Source organism: Nerophis ophidion, linkage group LG05 (genome assembly GCF_033978795.1).
Source record: "Nerophis ophidion isolate RoL-2023_Sa linkage group LG05, RoL_Noph_v1.0, whole genome shotgun sequence".
Taxonomy (NCBI): domain Eukaryota; kingdom Metazoa; phylum Chordata; class Actinopteri; order Syngnathiformes; family Syngnathidae; genus Nerophis; species Nerophis ophidion.
Genome location: NC_084615.1, coordinates 60976587 through 60994728, shown reverse-complemented (window position 1 = coordinate 60994728; position 18142 = coordinate 60976587). Strand labels below are relative to the sequence as shown.

At 39.1% G+C, this 18142-nt stretch overlaps 1 protein-coding gene across 3 annotated transcripts in view; it reads right to left on the bottom strand.

The window, feature by feature from the left end:
• Positions 1 to 6788: 6788 nt before the first annotated feature.
• LOC133553455 (protein phosphatase 3 catalytic subunit alpha-like) overlaps positions 6789 to 18142 on the bottom strand; it is a 93235-nt gene continuing 81881 nt past the window's right edge. For 2 of the 3 annotated variants that reach the window (XM_061901673.1, XM_061901671.1), the window contains exons 12-14: positions 16468 to 16565; positions 15816 to 15863; positions 6789 to 8789 (exon numbers count right to left, since the gene is read on the bottom strand). In XM_061901673.1, coding sequence (XP_061757657.1) covers positions 8611 to 8789; positions 15816 to 15863; positions 16468 to 16565 — 325 coding nt within the window. In that variant the 3' untranslated portion in view covers positions 6789 to 8610. The remainder of the gene's footprint in view (positions 8790 to 15815; positions 15864 to 16467; positions 16566 to 18142) is intronic. The other variant, XM_061901672.1, reaches the window with a different exon arrangement.

Here is an 18142-nt window from a genome sequence, read left to right as displayed (position 1 = left end):
CCTTTAGCATATCAGTATGTGGAATTAAACTATGGAATGGATTAAGTAAATAAGTTATTACTGATATGATCCGGTTAAAGAGGCTGTTCAAATTAATAGTGCTTACAAAGTAAATAAGAATAATTATGAGAAACACTTTCAACCTTATTGAAAATAAGATATTCTTCATCTTAGTATGTTAATAATGACTGAATTAATTAATTACTTATTACAAAACTGTTGTGTTACTCATTCACTGATGTCATTTTACTATATTACTATAAAAAAGGTCAGTAAATGAATGTCCTTATTTGTAAACACTCTGACGTGGGAAAAGGGTAGGATTAAATAACCTTTGCTTCTTCCTACTCCTTTTCGGACATGATGTAATGTGAAATTATATGAAATTGTCTGATGTATTATGTTGTAAGTATGTTCATGTTCAAAATAAACTAAGAAAGAAAGAAAGAAAAGTCTGGTAAACAGGTGTGGTGTCAGGTGCCTCGTCAGATGACTTGTTCTTTTTGTTTTGATTTATGTCGTCATATATTTGTTGCTTCATGGTGGCAGAGGTGTTAGTGCGTCTGCCTCACAATATGAAGGTCCTGAGTAGTCTGGGCTTCAATCCCGGGCTCGGGATCTTTCTGTGTGGAGTTTGCATGTCCTCCCCGTGAATGCGTTGGTTCCCTCCGGGTACTCCGGCTTCCTCCCACTTCCAAAGACATGCACCTGGGGATAGGTTGATTGGCAACACTAAATTGGCCCTAGTGTGTGAATGTGAGTGTGAATGTTGTCTGTCTATCTGTGTTGGGCCTGCGATGAGGTGGCGACTTGTCCAGGGTGTACACCGCCTTCCGCCCGATTGTAGCTCAGAAGGGACCCAGCGCCCCCCGCGACCCCAAAGGGAATAAGTGGTAGATATTGGATGGATGGATAGTTGGCTTGTCTCCATCATCCTCCCTACAGCTGCGGGTTGTTTCCTGTTTGTGCTCATAACTGTTATGGACTGGCAACAAACCCTCTTTATTTGCCTTGTTACAAGGACGTTTTTGTTTGATGTGATACATTATTGAATTTACAATCTGAGAGGTTGTCCTTAAGGTGCTGATGTAGGTTGTGCGTCCAAAAGGAGCAAGACACCAACAAGATTGAATACAACCTTTGGTCTACTGTGGAACAATGTCACAGTCTATTAACAGGATGGACATATAATGTTCTGTTCTCTCGGGAGGAAGAGAGAGGACAATCGAGGTGAATTGTACGCACACGAACCAACCTGTTCAGTGTTTTTCCACAACGACTTATTATGCAATGCAGTGTGTTTACAACACATACATTCATCTTCATTACCCTTCAGTGAAATGAGTCTGTTGTTGAGTGTTTCCCTTGGTTGGTGTCGGCAACTATAGTTCACTTGTTATAGTTTTATGATATGCAATTTGGGCTGACTTTTGTGGCGCCAAAGTGACTTATATTCCTTTGCAGTGAGTGTGTCCAGAATTTACCCACAATCTTGCCCAAAGTCAGCTGGCATAGACCTGCAAAACATGCTGATGTCTTGCATGATGGATGTTGAAACAGTGTTTTTGTAGGACTTCAAAGACATATTTCAAATCAGAGTTAAACTCCAGTGTCTCCCATAGAGCTGCAACTAACGATTATTCTAAAAGTCGATAAGTCAACGATTATCTTAATGATAAGTCAGATAATAAAGTGTGTACATATTTAATGGTTCTAAGTTTTCCATCGACTTATAAATGCAGCTTAAGTTATTTTACGCATGTGTTTACTAACAACAAATATGACTAGTTCATTCATACATATTTATTTTTACTGTAACTGTGCGGCTCATAAAGCTGTTAAAAAAGACAAAAAGACTACTCAAATGTTGTCCATTTAAGCAGCCATGAAAACAAACAACAAAACACAGAATCTAACTTCCTCAAAAAGAAAAAAAGGACTTTGTGATGATGTTTGAAAAGCTGCACACTGGTATATTGACTATTGAATAACTCTTGGCAGTTTTAGCACTTTAATAATCTCAATGTGTAGAATTGTATCTTTGATTAATTCTTAAAATGTTGGCTATTAATAGATTGTATGTTTAATCTGATGATACCTCCACATTGGTGCATGTCTGTCTGTCTCTCTGTGTGTGAGTGTGTGTGTGTGTGTCACGTTTGTTATTGTGCCCTTTTTTACGGCATTGCAAATTGATGCTCCTTTGGCTAAAATGATAGTTAAAGTTTTTTTTCACACAACTTTGTCTCACATTTGTCAGCTAGCTAGCAATGCAGAAGCTATCACTCTTACCAAGGCTGAGACCACGGCCATCCCCCAGATGGATGACATCATGCCTCCTAATTTTCAGTCCCCTCCTCGGTTTCCTATTGTATCCTATTGGAATGACTTTTTCCTTGCCCTGATGTGGGATCTGAGCCGAGGATGTCGTTGTGGCTTGTGCAGCCTTTTGAGACACTCGTGATTTAGGGCTTTATGAATAAACTTTGTTTGATTGATTGATTGACATCCCTAGTCTGAATACTTGTCTAATATAACATCTAAGTCGCTAAGTTGTCAACACAAATCCTGTTTGCAATGTCTTCTTATTTTCTGGCAGACTATATCAGCAAATAACAGGTAGCACAAGGAGGCAGTGGTCCAAGTTTCATGGCGCACAGCCACAAATAGACAAATGTATGGGAAAGACTCCATCTCCAACTCCAATTCGCTTAGTCCTAAATTAGAACGGAATCAACCTGTTCATGTAAAATACAATACATCATAGTGACTGAATAAGACATTCACCATACCCTAACTCATAATGACATACATTTTTGCATGTATAGTCAGAATAGCACTCTCAACCTCGGTATCGTTACGGTTCAGGGTTATATGTAAAATAATACAATTATTAACTTCGAATCATATAACACTTTTAAAAGCAGGCTTCTTTACAATCTTATATCCTTAATATACTAAATGTTGTTTGCTGGTTGATGATGGTTTTACATTGCTTTACAAAACAGTCTCTTCTTAGATGAATTATCAGAATTACCAGTAGGTGGTACTATTACTGTATGAACAGCAGATGCAGCTTATCAGGGAACCACTGCAAAATGTAGTGGAATTGAATACACTTGATACTGCTAGGTGTTTATTTAACAATAAGCTTATCATTACTGTTGGAGTTTGCAACTGCATCATAACAGAGCTGTTTTCGATATTTCCGTTATGTTAGAGAATGCATTCTAGAAATAGTATTACAAAGGAGATTTTCTACACCGTTATTAAACACAACCCTAAAAGACTGAGGCAGAATTTACATACAGGACAGATTCAATTGTTCTAAATTGGCAGCACAAGTCACAGAACACAAGCCAAGTTCCCACAACCAAGTGAGGAGGAGGACGAGGCCAGGCTGTGGGCCACATTCATCTTCCTCCCCCAGATGTCTGATGTAGCCACCTCTGACGGACCCTGCACACCCACCACACAAGCAGCCGGGCAGAAAGTCACAACACGTCACCTCTGCTCAGGGGCAACCCAACACCCTTTGGAAGGTGTCAGCCAAAGGAAAAGGGCATCCCTGTGATCAAACTGCCCTTTCCTACGTCGGAGGACTATTCCTAGAGCAAAAACAAAGAGCAGAGACAGCTGCACATTTGAATCTCTTAACACTATGTGGAGACTTGACAAGTAGATAGCGAGCGCCTTGACGAAGATTTGTTTTATGTTTTTAAACCGCAGAGGACACGTAAATGACACACTTTATTCTACAATATTGTTCTACACAGAGAGATAAATCCCACATGGAAATGGGTCTTTATGGAAGTAGATCTAATAGAAACAGTTTGCACAGTGCAGCTCATGTTGACAAACGTCTAGCTGAATGTTGTCAGGGAAGCTCAATGTGAGGACAACGTCTGTTGTACAAACACCAGTCTCATGTCAGCGTTAAACCTTAATTGATTTACTTTTATTTGTTCTTTCCTCCCAAAGACTCACATGAGTGACGCTTCTGTGTTAGTGCCAGGCAGCGAAACAGGAGGTTCTGTTGACTTCATAAGAACATGATAGACGCTGATGGATGACATATAGAAGTGTTTTACTGAGACTGGATAGCTAAAATTGTTTCCCTATAGTCATTTTATCACCTGAGAAATATTTCTAAAGTGAGGAATTTGCTGTCAAAATTGGATCTTCACACGTTAATATTTTCTTGTATTGACTATTGCAATTCTATTTTCACACTTTTCAACAAGTCAACGCTAAAGAAACTTAAAACATGCAGCTGCCAGACATTTGACCGGTGCACTCAAAACAGCCTATATTACCCACAGTTTATCCAGGCTTTTTTGGCTTCCAGTCAAATTCCGCATAGAGTTTAAGATCTTAGTCATGACTTTCCGTACTTGAATTAAAAAAAACTATTCACAGGGGGTACATCACTGAAAAAGGTTGAGAACCACTGGTCTAAAACAGTGGTCCTCAACCTTTAAGTATCCGCGGACCGGTCAGCACTTAATAATTTGTCCCGCGGCCCGGTTAGGGGGGGATTGGGGGGGGGGAATGGGGGTGAATCTTTTTTTTTTTTTTTTTCCTTTGTCATGAAAAAGGGAGGTTTTTGTCATGAAAAAGGGAGGTTTTTGTGGTTGGTGCACTAATTGTAAGTGTATATTGTGTTTTTTATGTTGATTTGATTAAAAAAGAAATATATATATATATATATTTATATATAGATATATATATATATATATATATATATATATATATATATATATATATATATATCTATATATATATATATAGATATAGATATATTTCTTTTTTTTTTAAAATAAAAATGAATAAAAATTATTCTGCTGCCCGGTAACAATCGGGCCACGGGGCCGCGGCCCGGAGGTTGGGACCACTGGTCTAAAACATATATGGCCAAGGCAACAAAACAGTGGCTCGAAGAGAATCAATCAATCAATCAATCAATCAATCAATGTTTTCTTATATAGCCCTAAATAACTAGTGTCTCAAAGGGCTGCACAAACCACTACAACATCCTCGGTAGGCCCACATAAGGGCAAGGAAAACTCACACACAGTGGGACGTCGGTGAAAATGATGACCCAGTGGGACGTCGGTGACAATGATGACTATGAGAACCTTGGAGAGGACGAAAGCAATGGATGTCGAGCGGGTCTAACATGATAGTGTGAAAGTTCAATCCATAATGGATCCAACACAGCCGCAAGAATCCAGTCCAAAGCAGATCCAACACAGCAGCAAGAGTCCCGTTCACAGCGGAGCACGTTAAGACTGTGTAATGGAATAGCTCATAGAAAATCTGTGGAAGGAGCTGCAACTTCGAGTTGCCAAGTGATAGCCAAGAACAGCTTCTGCTGAGAGATGTGGACCTTTGGCCTGTCCCTCCTAGAATTTGCGATCACGCAAATTCACGCAAATTCAACAAATCCTTGTCAATTATGTGTGGCTTTACAACTTTGTCCAATCCCCGCAGATACACCTCACATTTTGGCCAATGACCATCGTTTTTACCAATCAAATCAAACCGTCTAATGATAATTTATGTTTGTTTCTGTATAGATGAAGCAGTTACAGCAAAGTGTAAAAAAAATAATCATCTCTTTATTTTGCTTAGCCTTTCCGGTAATGTAGTATATAAACATTAATCAACACTCTGGGGTTTTAGGTTCAAAGCGTGGGGAAAAAGTAGCGGCTTAGAGTCCAAAATTTATTTTCCAATTTTTGTTAAAATCCTGTCCAATTTGAGGTTAAAGTTCCAAGGAACACCCTCCATCCATCCATTTCCTACCGCTTATTCCTTTGATTGATTGATTGATTGAAACTTTTATTAGTAGATTTCACAGTTCAGTACATATTCCGTACAATTGACCACTAAATGGTAACACCCAAATAAGTTTTTCAACTTGTTTAAGTCGGGGTCCACGTCCTCACGGGGTAGCAGGGGGTGCTGCAGCCTATCCCAGCTGCACTTGGGCAGAAGGCGGGGTACACCTTGGACAGGTCGCAACTTCATCGCAGAGCAAACACATATAGACAGACAACATTCACATACTAGAGCCAATTTAGTGTTGCCAATCAACCAATCCCCAGGTGCATGTCTTTGGAGGAGGGAGGAAGCCGGAGTACCTGGAGGGAACCCACGCAGTCACAGGGAGAACATGCAAACTCCACACAGAAATACCCCAAGCTCAGGAATCGAACGCAGGAGTCTCGTATTTTGAGGCAGACGCACTAACCCCTTTTCCGTTAAAAAATCATGAAATCACAAGTTGATTCAATGTTATTGAAAAAATACGCTTTTAACTTTTGCTGCACCTTTTGGAAAAAGCTGCTGCGAATTTAGGCATTTCTGGCCACAACAATCACAAAACAATGATAAATCCTGATCGACCACTGTCACAATAGTGAGTGCAGTGACCCAGATATGAGAGTGAGGTTTAAAAGAGGGAGTGTAAGAGATAATGGCTAGTGCTATAGTATGTTTTGTAAACTTCACTTACAGAGGAAGTGCTGGACAATGAGTTGACTCATTGACTAATACTGTTCTTGGTTTGTGGACATTTGTGAACCTTGGTTCAAGCCCGATGTTTTCAGGACTGTACTGTGCAGAATCACCAATGTTACACTTGCACAACTAGGAACTGAATGTAATACAAGACTAAATGACTGTTATTAACAGTACCGACCAGTTCTAATATAATTGAAAAACAATCAGTTCTTTGCGACATTAGGACGTGTATGCGATTCATCCAGTAAATAAAGGCCCAGTATGGATACCAAAGGTTCATGCATATTTTATTCAAGAGTAAAAAAAGTGGATTGTCCCATGGGGCATGCTTACAGTGTTAGTGACTGGGGAGTTGCAATAGAGAGAGAGAGAGAGAAAGAAAGAGAGAAGGGGAGAGAGAGAAAACCATGACACAGTCGCTATGCCATGGGGGGTTCACCTCTCCCAAAGAAGCACAACAAGATCAACCAAGGAGCAACGCAACATGAATAGCAACTAGCAGAGAGAGAGCTTAAATATTAATAATAATGTTCATAATAAACATAATAGAGCCATAAATATCAAATAACAAGAGGAATCGTTTAGTTTTTTTTCATTTAAATGGTGACAGCAAAACAACTGCCTTATCCGGTCAAAATGTGTCTTGCTGCTTTTTGCTTTGAACTGCGTTTTTTTTGTGTTTTTTTTTTACCATGCGATCATGCTTTCGTATGCCTGAATGTCTTTTGCCTCTGATATACAGTAGCGGTGGTCATTCGATACTAGTTTGTAGTTATTACTCATATTTGTCGTTAAAAAGCACCTCCTGTACATTGACAAAGAAGTATTGAACGTGGACTTGACACTTCTCAGTCGAAGCGTATTGTTGTTCTGTACAGTGCCGAAAGAAACAGGAAGTAGGCGTTGAAAATAATCAAGAAGGAAACAAAATGAATACAAAAAAAGCAAATTAACATTATGTACAAAATAAATAATTCATAATTCCTCCGCTCATTTATGTCAGCCAGAAAACCAGGAAAAAAAATTCTACTATAGTGAAACACATAGAGCACAAATATAATTCACATTTTTATCAATTAACTTAACTCTGCATGCACCGATGCGTTAATATAAATGCTTCACAAAGAAACCGCTCTTCTGATGTCTTCTTGTCTTGGCAGCGGAAGAGTCCATTTCCTCTGTAAAATATAATTGCCTACTTCTTAGACCAGAGATTGATTTGTTCTAACAGGAGGGATGTGTAACTTAGTATGACGTCGTATTTCAAGCTCGTTCACACTCGCATAAATAAAGCATTCTGTTTCTGCTACACTGCATCTTGCATCAGGTGTGCAATGCAAACGTTCTAAGTAGGCTCAGGAGAGACAAGCCTAGTTTGAGGCCTAGTTAGCCTGAGGCCAGTGGGGATGACTGGGCCTCTACTCTTTCATCAGGTGGAGGTGTTGTGCTCCGACAGCAAACATGATCTCCTCCTATATTAAAACACCAGGGCTCAGATCAGTCTGCAGCTGTGATGATCTTCGCACATCCCTGTAGGAGAAACAGCCACCCCTCGCGTCGCATTTTTCCAGCACATGTCTCAAATAAAACGGGCGAGGACATTGTTAAAGCATATCTCACTTCTGGCTTTTGGATGCAAACAGGAAAAAGAATCTATTTATGTCCCTGATGGCCACACTCTGACCTTACCCACTCCTTTGTCAGCATGACACGTTCCACATCCACATGACGCTGACACGGTCAACCCACTGTGGATCTCCAACATGCACAGTGAATAGTAGCTCCTCCTGCTCTGCACAGGGAGTGAGGTTATTTCCTCTTTCTTCGGGTAACGTAGGAGTCAGAGTTATCTAAATCGGCCTTTTGTTGTGAAGTCCGGCCACACTCATGCCTTTTAGGTAGAGCAAGGAGAAGGGGTAGATAATCACGACCCTCTCTGTGCCTGTCTGTGTGTGAAGCCAGTGTTGGAAATACTGCATTTGTGTGTGATGTATTTGCTTATAGAGTATGTCTATGTACAGGTATAAGTACCAGTGTTGTAACTGCATTAAACTGTGTCTTGGGCATGACAGTGCGCATCCATCACTGTATATTGCTGTTGCTATCGGTCCCATTGGGTTCTCCCATATTCATGCGACCCATAGACAGGCCCACACTGTTGACGGCGTCACGCCGCGGCGGCATTCGCTCGTTGATCCTGTCCAGACCTTTGGCCTCCTCGAAACTGCTGATCCGATGCTGCGGGGAGAAACCTCGAATGGCTGTGAAAACAAACAGCGACAAAAACACACACACATAGATGCACACAGTTAGTGTTTAGTTATGCGTTCAGTAAAAATATTTGTGTCAAAACTCTCGATAGAAGCCTTTTACTGAATGCCAGTCCGACTTAACGAATAAACTCAACTTTCCCATGCTGTCGTTGCACTCGGGTAAGGGCAATGCCATCATTCGGTCCAGATTTTCTGCTTGTGGTTTTGGGTTTGGATAAACGGAATTCTGTCACACTGCGCATGTTCTAACACCAATATCTACAAACATCAGGCAGTGTTTATCTGTTGTTCTCAATGCTGAGCCAGGATTAGCTGGGCGACCTAACCACTGATCAGTAGATCTGTAGTCAAAAGCCCCTAAGAGAGAGTGTGTAATAAACAAAGCAGAGCTCTACAGAAGTAATCATTCATTTTGTTTTCAAAACTAGTGTGTGTTGTTATTTATTTGACATACAGAGACTAAATAAATGAACTAAGATTAACACGATCTAGTAATCTCACTAAGCCCTACTAAAAGTCTAATCATAAAAATCAATTGACAAAAGTTATTTTTTAATACAAAATAATAACATTTTAATGATCAACCGCCAGGAATGTTCATGTTTACAGTCTCATTTTTTTTAGGTCAGGGATGCCCACACTTTTTCAGTGATCTTCTTCATATATATATATATATATATATATATATATATATATATATATATATATATATATATATATATATATATATATATATATATATTATTTCATATATATTATACTTATATGTATATGTATTTATGTTTATACTTATATCTAATGTTTATTTATTTATGAAACTGACATTTTTTGTTAACATGTTAAAGGAGCTTAATCAAAATACAAGCATGCTTATCACATGTATTATTTTGTAATTGTATGCATGTTTGAAAAAAAAACTCGAACCATAACATATACATTCCTTTCTTTCATGAAGACAAAAATACAAGTTGGTGTATTACCTGATTCTGATGACTTGCATTGATTGGAATCAGACACGATTCACAGTAGTGCTGATAACTTCCCCATTTTCGAATTTACATTGTAGGGGAGAAAAAAAGTCCAATACCACATAAAAGTGGTTGGTTTTTGGCATCTTATTTGTCGAGCTTTTATATTCATTTGTATACACTTTACAAGAAAAACATTGACGGCAAACTCCGTAGCTTGCTAGCTTGCTAGCTTTCTGAGACTCTTATTTTGTTAGCACAGGCAAGATAGAGCAGCACTTTTATTGTGAAGACAGGAACTGTGCAGTCGGTGTTTAGGCTTTTGACAGCAGGTGCGCCACGAGAGTCTTTTAAAATAAAAGGTGTTTCTCGCGTTCTAGTCAGTGTTTTTTGCTGCAGCCAGCGTCATCTCACAAGGTCCTCGGGTGTCAATCAAGTGACGAAAGTAATGTCATAGTGAAGGTTGATGATCGCTAATTTTTAGGACTAATTTTTAAATGCCTGGCTGGCGGTTGACTGACACACCTTCTGCGATCGACCGGTAGCTTGCAATCGACCTAACGGGCACCCCTGTTTTAGGGTGTGCCCACTTTTTGCACTGAATGTCATGTGTAAAGGACATCTTACACCCTAAGAGTCTGTTGATTTATTTTTCACTGTGGTTCTATACTTTGTATAAGAAGGTAAAGCCATTTGTTTCGCAGTCATTTATCTTTCTTTTGTTAAAATTGAATTTACTATAACAGTTTTACTATAACACTTAAACTTCAAACTCAAACGTGTACAGCCGATTTAAATTTGTCAAAAATAATTGATGACTTTTGGACTATTAAATAATCGTTATTTGCAAACCACTTTTGTACCCTCACAGTTAACATAGTCAACATCTTTGATGGTTGACTATTGGCAAAAAATGTGTTTATTTTTGTTTATTCCAATTGTTGAGACGTAATATACATTATTTTATAGTTCCTTATTTTATCAGTTTCTTCAGTGGCCCGGTTTTGATTGAAAGGTCCACAGTGGCAAATAGAAAAACAACATATTGTACATAACACATATCGTAAAGGAAACATTACTTTTGAACAACCATTGTTACGCTACTTTCAACAAACATGCAGCCACCCACAAATATTCTGCTTGACATTGTACATCTAATACTGAGCTAATAGATTATCAAACACACACTCACACAAACACAATAACAAGCCATACCCATAATTTATTTGCCTAAACAAATTATGGACTGTACATCAGGTAAGCCACACACAGATTACTAAATATGCACAAACAGACAAATCCTAATTCCAAAAAGGTTGTGTACAGCTTTTTGTAAAAGGAGAATGCAATGATGTTTCCATCCATATTAATTTGTGCTCAATTATAACACAATCACACATTTAGAATTTGATACCCCAAAAACATTCCAGTAAGCCCATTTTCTTGGGAACTGAAGATACTGTTACTTACTTTGAGTATTTAAAGTCATAGATCAAAATGTTAAACCCATTTTTTCTACAGGTTTGTAAAGAATGGGCTGATTAGGGCTTACCTACAGTATTTAAGTTACCCATAATACCATGTGGCTGTCAAAGATAGTGACCATTGAAAAAAATTACTTATTTTACTTTCATTCTTAACTATCATTTTCTAAAGCAGTCAGTGTGCATCTTTAACCGTGTTTCCATTAAGCAGTAAAGTTTAGTTTGGTATAGAACACATTTTCACTTCTTTGAAATCTCTACTGGGTTCAAAGGGAATCGACATAGAAGTACAACAGTATATAAGTTTCATGTGACAACAAAAGAGATGAGTACAGGATTGGGTACTTTTAAAGGTACTAAACAAATTATTTTAGTACCGCCAAGTACTGATTCAGGTAAAATAAAAAAGGACCTTTGTTGCACGTAATGCCACATTGGGTTGCAGAGTCGGCACAGGATCAAACACTTCAGGGACAAACTGGTTTATTTGTATCAGACCACCTCCAGTTATTGTTGCAATTTTTTATACTAACAAAGCAAGCATGCTTGATAAAAAGTGCTCTAAAGTAAGGCTGTACTTTTCAAAATGCGCAAGGTCAATGCTAATTTACATTGGCTATCATTTATATACATACTACTGTTTAGCATCAGCACTTTCACTAGGCAATTTCAGCACATCCAAATTTAGCAATCAAAATTACAACTATGATACACATTACAATTAAAAAAACTGGTTTGTAATAAAGACTGTACAATACTTACAGTATAAATACATTGTTTATATATATATATATATATATATATATATATATATATATATATTGTATATAAATATATTAGTATTTATCATATACTGTATATATACTATGTAAATATGACATGTACGCTATATTTTATATTGCTACTACGGTACAGTTTTAGTGTACTTTATACCTGCATTATCCTTTCAATCCTTACATTTTCCATCCTTTGTAACTGAGCTACTGTGTGGAACAATTTCCCCTTGTGGATCATTAAAGTTTGTCTAAGTTTAAGTTGTAGGTCTCAACAAAAGACAAGACTGGCACATCCAACTTAATGGCAAAGGACTGACTACGGCAACAAAAGTAGGACACACTGCAATGAGTCAATACTTTTAATTGAGACTCAGATGTGTTGTGTTTGATAGCCAATTAATACTACCCATGCTATCTTTGAGTGCAGGGCAGGAGCCAAAATACTTTTCTGGATTGCTAAAATGTTTTGATGATTTGCCTACATAGACATTGAAAAAAAAAAAAATCCTATCCTGGTTTGTAACTGAGTGAGTACTATCTACAAAGATGAGCCTAATTGTTTGTTTCACACATTCCTATTTGTCTATTGTGACTGTCTTCAAATGTGACTGTTTTGTTGCAGGCATTACATTCAGAATTAATTGTGAAGTTCAGTAAAAGCTGAAAACCTCACATGCGAATCATTGCCGTCTGTCATCAATTTTGGAATAAGGGTTTGATCGAAGCTAAACATTACAGTTAAGTGAAGCGTGCACAAAATCACCAAACTTGTTTATACAAAATACAACACAACATTTAATACAATACATGACCTCGATCTGTTTGCTGGTTTGTCCTCTTTTTTTAAGGTTACAAATACATTATAATCCATTAACACAAGCATATTGTTGATGTCTAATGACAACCATGTACTGTATGTCACACAACAAAACAAAAGACTGTTACTGGACATATTTAACATCAGAATTTGTAAAATGAAAATACTGAATAAAAATAGTCGAGCAACCCAGTTTTCGATTAACAGCTATTACGCGTAAGTCTCTGCAGTCCTACCAGCACAAAGTGAAAATGCTCTCCCACCGTGTTTGATTGACACTTTCAGAAGCCGATGGATAAACTTAAAAACTTAATTATTGTTTTTATTGGTCAGATGGGTATGTAGTGTTGTTTGATCTTCATAGAATCACAGCATTTTAAACGTCCAGAATTGTCGAACAGCTGATTTCCTCAGGACAGCTGACATACCAGTTAGTGTATTATGTGGTAAGGCAAACGTCTACAGGGGCCAGCACAACGGAAAATGTCAGGTGACTTTGCGTTCGAACCTGGGTTTACATGCAAACGAAGCGTCTTCGTGTCGCCCTTGCCACATCCGGGTCTTAATTGGCTTTCAAAGTGTACCAACTTGTCGTAATACATTCTCATCCTTCGGATATCAAGGTAAAAGAGACATGATTTATGATCTGGAATAATTGTTCATGAGCAAAGAAGCGGGAAAACAGCTTACCACTCGATAATGTCAATAAAGGCACACAAGTTTGTGATCGGCGCCGCTATAAATAGTTTGACTGCATTAGCGCTTATAATAACAATATAACTAATTCTTGATTAATAGTCAAGTCACAAAATGCAAATGGAATATTGTTGGTGTTTTTTTATTGGGTTAATGGGCGAAATAGAGGAGCTCTCAAAGGCTCCGCTGTCTGCTGACTTTTATTTACGTTTCTTTACAAGTTAGAATTGTCAGGCTTGTCACTGACAGTTTGGTTATGTTTGGTTTTTCCTCTGTGTTTGTGTTTCATTTCCTGTCAGCGTTCTTATTTTGGTTCCTTTTCCTGCATGTCTCCCTGAGCGCTTGTTTCCCTCACCTGTACCCGATTTGCAGTCTGGCACACATGGTCGCAATTGCCCATCAGGCTACTGTTTAGACCTGCCTCGCCCTCCTGTCAGGGCTGGAGTATAGTATGCTGTGGACTGTTTGCTGTCTCGAGTTCTCCCTAGTTCCTCGTCTCTTGTATCCTGTTAGCTGTCTCCAGTTTGCCTGGTACCTCTTTCGTTTTTTTCTCTGCATTTTTGGGACATTAAAGGCCTACTGAAACCCACTCCATGCAGTCTGAGAGTTTATAAATCACTGATGAAATCTTAACATTGCAACACATGCCAATACGGCCTTTTTCGTTTACTAAATTGCAATTTTAAATTTCGTGCAAAGTATCCTGTTGAAAACGTCGGTATGATGACGCGTGCGCGTGATGTCTCTTATTGTAGCGGACATTTTTTTCCAGCCCGATCCCAGCTATAAGTACTCTGCTTTAATCGCATAATTACACAGTATTCTGAACATCCGTGTTGCTGAATCTTTTGCAATTTGTTCAATTAATAATGGAGATGTCAAAGAAGAAAGATGTAGGTGGGAAGCGGTGTATTGCAGCTGCCTTTAGCAACACAAACACAACTGGTGTTTGCTTGTTTACGTTCCCGAAGGTGAAGCTTTACTATGGAACAGAACGGTCAAGCAAACATGGTTCCCATCCACATGTCAACCGGCAGGTTTTGGTGAGATAATTGTGGTAATAAGTCTGCTCTTACCGTAGACATGTCAAAGAGGCAGCTGCGACTCTCTTGCCTGCTCTGTGGCTTCCCTCAGAGACACTGGCGGTCACCACACCAGTGGCCACACCCCTCCAAATTTCAGGTATGACGGTATAATCTCACTACAACACTAGTAACACAATAAGCAGATAAGGGATTTTCCAGAATTATCCTCGTAAATGTGTCTAATAACATCTGAATCGCTCCCACTGCCCTGTCTTTTTTTTAATTTTTTAATTTTTTTTCTAGTCCTTCATTTTCACTATCCTCACCCACAAATTTTCCATCCCAGCTCATATTAATGGGGAAATGGTCGCTTTCTCGGTCCGAATCGCTCTCGCTGCTGGTGGCCATGATTGTAAACAATGTGAGGATGTGAGGAGCCCTACAACCCGTGACGTCACGCGCACATCGTCTGCTACTTCCGGTACAGGCAAGGCTTTTTTATCAACTACCAAAAGTTGCGAACTTTATCGTCGATGTTCTCTACTAAATCCTTTCAGCAAAAATATGGCAATATTGCGAAATGATCACGTATGACACATAGAATGGACCTGCTATCCACGTTTGAATAAGAAAATCTCATTTCAGTCAGCCTTTAAAGTCATGTCTTCCTGCAACAAGCCTACCATCTCTGCATCTTGTGCTTCGGCACCAACACTTCCTGACAAGAAAGCATTAAAAAAATACATTCACTGTCATTTCTTTCGTAATGTTACTAAACCCTTTTAAGGTAACTGAAACCAGGAAACAGATTGATGACATGCATGTTCACCTTTTAACATATGTAATTGACAACAAGGGATCAGATTAACATCAGCGTTCACTCCTCTTTTGTGTTAGTGTGCAAAAAAAGTGATGATACAGTATGATAAGCAAGTGTGCAGGTAGAGTAGGTGTACTGTAGTTCTGTTTTTTTTTTTCACCAATAGGAAGAAAATGAAGCGTACATACAGTATGTAAGAATAATACGATGACTTCAGCAGGCGTTGGATATCGGTTGATGCAGTTAGAAAAGCTCTGTGCATTGTGGGTAAGGAGAATCTTTGACCTTATGAGCATGGGTGGCCAAGAGTGCAGCCATGCTATCTCTCTCACACACACACGCACGCACGCACGCACACACACACACACACACACACACACACACACACACACACACACACACACACACTGTGAAATGAGTGGTTTTACCTTCGTCATCCTTAACTGTCTCGATGGCTTCTATGGCCTCAATGGTAGCTGAAGGATGGTCAGACAGAGAGAAAGAGGAGGCAGCAAGAAAGGGGTGACAGATTCCGAGAGAAGAGAAAAGAGGTGAAGGAGAAAAAACGAGTGAAGGCTGAAACATGCTTCTGTGCAGATACACGTCAACATAAAGGCTAAAGAATAACCCTGTTGGCAGAATAAGACTCCCTGATTGGAAAGCATGTTTCAGGCGTAATCCATGTGAGGCCTGCACAGCAACACTGAGGCCAAGGCAGGTTAGATAGCACCTGGTGTTAGCAGCAGCTTTGTCTGACTCACACATTGTCTCTTTCGCTCTCTTCTGTAATGCCACGCTTTCCTCTCTTTCACACACCCACGCACACACATACACAACCAGCAGGCTGTTAGTATCCTCAGCGCCAGTGAAGAGAGGTGGAAGGAGGGAATGAGTCCATGGGGCGCACGGATGACAGGAGATAAACAGCAGTTTAGGAGGGGAGTAAAGGCAACAAAACGATGCAAATGTGAGACTAAGCATGTGCTTCAAGTGCTTTGTGGTTTTTGTGTGACTTGGAGGTTAGGTTTGAAAGTCAAACATCTGTGTGTGTGCTTGTTTGCCACTAAGTAAAACACTTACCGCTCTGCAGAGTCTGTTTGCCCCCTGACAACACTCCGCTTGGCAGCATACCTGTAGGGGTCAGTCCCTTCAGGGTCAACACGTTCTCGCTCTCCTCCCTGGGAGTAAGTGTGTATGTGTGTGGAGACAGACAGAGAAATAAAAAGTGGGTAAGAAGATGAGCACATCTGCCCGCACTGTTTGTTAATGCAGTCATTCCAAGAAAGTAGCAAGAGAAAACAAAGCAGAAGTCAAAAACCATAAAATAAAAAAATACAAGTTATCAGGGACATGCAATAACAAGGCTTCAATTTCTTCTGCTGTACGGTCACAGTGTTGCAATTTTTTATTCAATTACCTTTGAAGCTCCTTGATTGTTTCTATTTCTTAATTATTGGTAACATTGTTAGACACAAAAATGCTCCTGGGCTACATTTCACTGCATACCACATAATGGAATAGTGGAATAACATGGCAACATTTGCTTTTAACTTGCACAAAACTTTTTCATTCGAATTGATGTCACATGTGCCTCAAGGATTCTTTATTATTATTATTATTATTATTATTGCCATTAATATTTTCTTTATCGTTATTATTATTATTTTATGTGGGATCCAGCATCCAATTTTGCACTTAAGCAAACGTTTATTCAGGCATGTGACATTTCCGCGAAAACGCTGAAATCGGCGTCATTAAAACATTAATGTTCGCGTCAAAATATCACTTTTGCATTTTTTATACAATATTTTAAAAAATTACATCCAAATAAAATGTTTTGAACGCTTGACTTGCTGTTCCTCTTGTTTAAACGCTGCGCTGTGTTGCAGGACGGGGAGACAATCAGGAGCATGGAAACAGCACTTTTTGCTGATATAAATTGTAACGTGATCGCTGGCGAGGAGGCATGATGATGCCGATTGTTCTTTCGGCGAGGACAGCAGGAACTCCAGAGATAGCGTGCAGGTGGGATTGATTTAATGATTGATTGATACTTTTGTTAGTAGATTCCACAGTTCAGTACATATTCCGTACAATTGACCACTAAATGGTAACACCCGAATAAGTTTTTCAACTTGTTTAAGTCGGGGTCCACGTTAATCAATTCATGGTACAAATTATTATAGGACAAATTATTTATTTGCATAAATCATACACAAAAACAGAAACGAACAAAACAAGCAAACACAAGGTGAGCGTGCCTAGGACAAGGAAAGTTAACAGAATAGCTACACACAGGGAAGGCATAAGGCAACACTGAGGTTAAGGAACACAAGGGACAAATGTAACAGTTACGTTAAGCAAACAAAAGCACCAGACTGACTGCATCCGACTAAATAGCTCTCTGATTAGTGCCCAGTAACAGGTGAGCATCCTGAACACTAATCAGATGCAGGCGAAAACAATCAGCACTCATGAGAACCAAGAAAACACAAAACAGGGGTGCCGAAACAGAACTTAAACCACGAGTGACTCATAACCCAAATTAAACTATGATCCGGCACAGGATCATAAAAATAAATGTTCATTTTTTTTTCTCAATGTTCCTTTTTTTTTTCAAAGAGTGCTCAAATGCCTGTTTGTTGAAGCAAAAAATGTTACCATGTTATCACAATGTATCCACACAGGTTGCTAGCATCCCGAGCGCGGCCACCGCTGCTGCTCACTCCTCCCCTCACCTCCTAGGGGGTGGAAA